Here is a 6,029-nt window from a genome sequence, read left to right on the forward strand (position 1 = left end):
CTCATGGATTCACTGGTTTTGTCATGTTCCTCAGCCACCTACCTAAAGCGGATGACTTTTTTTTTTGGACAGTCTCACTCTGTTGCCCATGCTGGAGCACAGTGGCATGATCTCAGCTCCCTGCAACCTCCACCTCCTTTGTAGCTGGAATTACAGGCACGTGCCAACATGCCTGGCTAATTTTTGTATTTTTAGTAGAGACAGAGTTTTCCATGTTGGCCAGGCTGCTTTCGAACTCTTGACCTCAGGAGATCTGCCCACCTCAGCCTCCCAAAGTGCTGGGATTACAGGTGTGAGCCACCACGCCTGGCCCACTTGACTTTCAATAAGTGGTCCTGATTATTGAATTAATCAGTTGGAAAAAAGGCCTTCAAAGCAGAACTGAGTCTTCTATAAAAAAATTCTGCCTATGAACAACAGGATCAGCTCTTGCCCAACTTTTCCTATGGACTTTGGACTTTCTCAAGTGATTCTTTACAATCATATAAGCCAGTTCCTTGCAACAAATCTCTAAATACATACTAGTTCTCTTTCTTGGTTGATACTCTGATGGATACAATCATCCCATTGTTTATTTTGGTAAAATGGCATAATAGGAAAACTTATATGGGTAGATTTGTCACTGGAGATAGGCCATGGGTGATATAAAACTTTTTCAAATCCTAGAAAGATGGCAGATGGGCTGGGCACGGTGGCTTACACCTGTAATACCAACAATTTGGGAGGCTGAGGTGGGCAGATCACTTGAGGTCAGGAGTTTGAGACCAGCCTGGCCAACATGACGAAATCCCATCTCTACTAAAAATACAAAAATTAGCCTAGCGTGGTGGCACATGCCTGCAGTTTCAACTACTCAGGAGGCTGAGGCGGAGAATTGTTTGAACCTGGGAAGTGCTACCTGGAATGCCAAGGTAGCACCACTGCACTCCAGGCAGGACAACAGAGACTCCGTCTCAAAAAAAAAAAGAAAGAAAAAAGAAAGCTGGCAGCCCATCTTATGCCACTGAAAATTTTTGGTAAATCTATGTCAGTTGTGAATACCTGGAAGGCAGAAGTGAGGAAAATAATGAAAGCAGAATATAACTATCATGACTCACCTGCTCTTAGCTGGTACTGTACATAGGGTATATATTGTACATAGGATACATATTACACGTAGGGTATATATTATATATAGGGTATATGAAGAAAGAAATGAGTTCAGAAAGAAATATTTTGCTTAAGAGGGCGAAGGAAATGGAACAGAAAGAATACATCACTGGCCCGGCGCGGTGGCTCATGCCTGTAATCCCAGCACATTCGGAGGCCGAGGAGGGTGGATCACGAGGTCAGGAGATAGAGACCATCCCGGGAAACGTGGTGAAATCCCGTCTCAACTAAAAATACAAAAAAGTTAGCTGGGTCTGGTGGCAGGCACCTGTAGTACCAGCTACTAGGGAGGCTGAGGTAGGAGAATGGCATGAACCCGGGAGGGAGAGCTTACAGTAAGCCGAGATCATGCCACTGCACTCCAGCCTGGGCGACAGACCAAGACTCCATCTCAAAAAAAAAAAGAAGGAAAGAAAGAAAGAATACATTACTGTAAGGTAAGACCTACAGATATACAGATATCTTTTCTCATTTTAAATAAGGAAATAAAAACATACAGGCCCACATCCTAACAACAACTATATATATACTCAAACCTGGGTTATGACCATCACACCATTGGTTTAAAGCAAAAAGAGGCAACATGGACAACTCCAAGCCCCTGGAGGGTACTTTGTCCATGAAGAGGAACCAAAGTATTGAGTAAGCCTTCACAATTCAAACATCTCTTCAGAAAACACTGAGGGTCAATGGAGAGGCCACATATACACCATGGTTTTAGAGGGAGGAAGCTCACAGCCTACTCGGAGTTGCCGGGTGCCAGGACTAGTCCCGGACCTGGACCAGATCTAAGGAGGTGGTGATGAAGGAACTTCAGGCATCACATTCCCTCAGTGGACCCCTGTGATCCTAGCTACAGGAGTTCCCATGATCCCCATGGACATTTGGACTTCCAGGGAGAGCGGCCTGGAGAACAAGCAGAGGCACAGCTTGAACCTGAACAAAGCCCAGAAGGCTTCACTGGGCTGTGCCGTGGTAGCAAAACACAACCATAAATGCTGATTTCCGAAGACGCTTCGTCTTGCACTGAGCGTGGGACTAAGGTGCATCTGGACCTCACTCCCCCACCACCTCACTCCCACTACCTCCCAGCCCCTCTCAAGAGTGTCCACCTGGTCAGTCTCACAGAAGGATGCCCGCAGCACACCTCCACTGCACTGCACAGAGAAGAGTGCTGTGCAGGTCCATGTGCCAGCATGGGAGCTGGGTGCCCCTCCCTTTGCAAGACTGGACCGGGAAGGGCATGGCCTGATAGCCAAGGCTTCTCACCCATGGGGTGTCATGGCTGAGAATGCCTGGAACAGTTCAGCAACCTGGATGCAGACAGCTGAGAACAAGCCTAGCCAGTTGGGCCTGCTGCCACTGCGGATGCCAGAGGGAGACTCACCAGGTCAGAAGAGCATGAGCTGGGCAGGCCTCACAGTCACTTGCAGGGCTGAAAACCCCAGGTCACAGGTACCATAACAGTTGTACACCACTGGTGCCACTGCATTGCCTAAGTGCCCACAGACACACCCCACAACCCACTTGACTCCAGCACGCACAGGGGACCAGAGAGAGGTCACTGAGGAGTTGCAGATCCCTTGGTGTCATAACCCTCAGTGCAGTCCACTCAAGGTTGGGGAAATGCAGCCCATCAAAGCCCCCTTTGGAACAAAAGAAACATGGCCGTAGCACTAGTCACTAAAGGGGTCACCATAAGAGCCTGGGAATGGACATGGAGAGGGTGTTACCTCTTGCCTCTCAACTTCCCTCCCCAGTGCACTGTTGCAGATGAGGCAGGGGCACTTCCACTTGGGACCCAGTAAGCATGTGATGAAAGAGGCTGCTCTGGCCAGGCGTGGTGGCTCATCCCTGCAATCCCAGCACTTTGGGAGGTAGAGGTGGGCAGATCACCTGAGGTCAGGAGTTTGAGACCACCCTGACCAACATGGAGAAACCCTGTCTCTACTAAAAATACAAAGTTATCTGGGCATTATGGTGCACGCCAGTAATCCCAGCTCCTCGGGAGGCTGAGGCAGGAGAATTGCTTGAACCCGGGACGCAGAGGTTGCAGTGAGGAAGATCGCACCAATTGCACTCCAGCCTGGGCAACAAGAGTGAAACCCGGTCTCAAACAAACCAGAAAAATAAAAACAGAATCGTCATTCACCCAGCAATCCCACTACTAGATATATGCCTAAAGGAAAATAAACATTCCACCCAAAAGACACCTGCATTTGTATGCTTATCACAGCACTATTCACAAGAGTAAAGACATGAAACCAACCTAGGTGCCCATCAGTGGTACACTGGATAAAGAAAATGTGATACATATACACAATGGAATACTACACAGCCATAAAAAGAATTAAATCATAGACTTTGCAGCAACATGGATGCAGCTAGAAACCATTATTCTAGCAAATTAAAGCAGAAACAGTAAACCAAGTATTGCATGTTTTCACTTATAACTCGGAGTTAAACCATGGGTATACACAGACATAAAGATGAGAACAAAAGACACTGGGGACTCCCAAAGAGGAGGAGGAAGGGAGCGGAGGAAGGTTTGAAAAGCTGTCTATAGGATACTAGGTTCACTTTTTGAGTGACAGGATCAATAAAAGCCCAAACTTCAGGACAATTGATTTGCACTATGTACAAATATATCCATGTAACTAACCTGCACATGAAACTCTGAATCTAAAATAAAAAATAAAATACAATAAAGCAATGACTGGAATAAAACTTCTACCAAGAGATCATTTCAGTTGTCTACAGTACTACAGAGGAAAAATAGTGTGTGCTTTTGCTACAACTGATAAGCTCAAAATTATTAAGAGAAAGAAGAAATAGACAATGAATTGGGGAAGTAAATAACTATCTGGAGCTACATCCAATCAGCTGCATTCAATGGCTTTTATTGAGTATTTTATATGTGCCTGTGGACGGTATAAGTGTGTTATGTCATTGAAAATAGTACAAATATTTACAAAGAATATTTCACTTAAATTTTACAGTTGCTTAGAAAGTGGTACTTGCAAGACTGACCTATATAAAGAAATAAGAGTCTCTTCAAAAGAGATGGTAAATTGTAAATATAAAATATATCACAATGTTAAAATCCTCATAGTGCAAATCAATAAAGATAACAATCTTTGGAGAGGAAAGCATTGAGCTTTACAAATTTACTGTAAATTTACATATTAATTCAATAAGGAATACATTTAAAACTTGCACTGCCACAGAATTAGTTTGTGGGGAAAAAAAATGATGTACTTTTTGAATATGTGTACATCAAAACCAAAAAGTTAACTTTTACTTTTTCCTTTATTGGCAACTTTGGATACATTTTTCAGTTTTGGTTCCCAGAGGGCATTTTTTACAAATCTTGAAGCTGCACCTCTGTCCAGCTTGCCAGCATTTTTCTTGTATGTTATTTCCTTGACTCTGTTCATATATACTCTGATTCTTTCCAATTCCTGCTTTACTGGATGTTCCTTAGGATTCACTCCTTGAGTTGACAAATAAACCCAAAACATTGAATTTAATGTGTATGCAGAAACCAAATCCACTTTTGCTTGTTCAAGTGGGTCCAAATTCTGCAACAACTCATTTCTAGAAACAGACACCAAGTTCTTCAGCATCTCATCCACAGCATCAATGGAATTCGCAAACGCTGACAAATACTCGTGAATTTCTACTGGAGAGTCCTCATTAATTTCTTCAGCTGCCATTATGGCTGACTCACGGCCTTTGACTCCAGTCTCCTAGAAAGCGGTCAGGCAACGATGACATCAATGACGTGCCAGATCTAGAACAGAGTCTTTTAAAAGTATTTCTCTACATTCCCAGAAATACATTTATTATAATTGCATCTTATGGCCCTCTTTTCAACAGAAGTAAAATTTCTGGACCATTAGAAGAGCAAAAATTTATTTTCTAAATGAAATATTCTAAGACGCTTGTCATTCTCTCAGGCTCAAAGCCTAAAGAAGTACACCAATAAGACAAGATTCACTATCACATCGAAGATCACGGGGAGATGTTTGCTCAGGTGCTCACGTGATGTGCAGAAACAGAGGGAGACACAATTGAACTAAATAAATAAAGATGCAGGCTGGCGCAGCAGCTCAGCCTGTGATCCCAAGACTTTAGGAGGCCAAGGCAGCAGATTGCTTTAACCTAGCAGTTCCACATTTATATATATAACATACATATGTTATATATATTATATATATGTTATATAATCCCAGCTACTCGGGAGGCTGAGGCAGGAGAATGGCTTTAACCCGGGAGGTCGAGTTTGCAGTGAGCCGAAATCATGCCAGTGTACTCCAGCCTGGGAGACAGAGCGAGACTCCATCTCAGGAAAAAAAAAAAAAAAAAAACTATATATATGTATATATATATATATATATATAAACTATATCTATATAAACTCTATATAAACTCTCTATATAAACTATATATATAAACTATATATACAAACTATATATATATATATAAAGAAATAAAGCCCCAATATTTTCTACGTGTGGAAGAAAAGATAGAGTGACCCAAATGTTTCTTCATCCTTGAGTAGTGGTAGATTATTTGCACTTTTAGAGAAAAGCACAAAAGGTAAAAGAAAAGCCTCTTTGGATTTACTTTTCCATGTCCTAAAGTACTTTTCAATTAAAAGTGAAGACCAATCAATCGTCTCAAGGCCATTGTAAGGCATAGCACTTGGTTTCAATGAATAAGAGAGACATCACAGATTTGTCCCTCACCAGTGAGGGGTGAAATATTCCAATCCTGCAAGCACATGGACATATTGAAACCATCTTCAAGAAAACAGAATGAGGGCTGGGCGCGGTGGCTCATGCCTGTAATCCCAGCACTTTGGGAGGCTGAGGCAG

The 6,029-nt window shown here is 42.9% G+C and overlaps 1 protein-coding gene across 1 annotated transcript; it reads right to left on the minus strand.

The window, feature by feature from the left end:
- Positions 1-4,395: 4,395 nt before the first annotated feature.
- Positions 4,396-4,893, minus strand: LOC129480301 (nuclear nucleic acid-binding protein C1D-like). The gene has a single exon (XM_055274032.2). The coding sequence runs from the start codon at positions 4,863-4,865 to the stop codon at positions 4,440-4,442; it is 426 nt and encodes a 141-aa protein (XP_055130007.1). The 5' UTR covers positions 4,866-4,893; the 3' UTR covers positions 4,396-4,439.
- Between the last annotated feature and the right edge of the window lie 1,136 nt (positions 4,894-6,029).

This window comes from Symphalangus syndactylus, chromosome 4 (assembly GCF_028878055.3).
Source record: "Symphalangus syndactylus isolate Jambi chromosome 4, NHGRI_mSymSyn1-v2.1_pri, whole genome shotgun sequence".
Lineage (NCBI taxonomy): Eukaryota > Metazoa > Chordata > Mammalia > Primates > Hylobatidae > Symphalangus > Symphalangus syndactylus.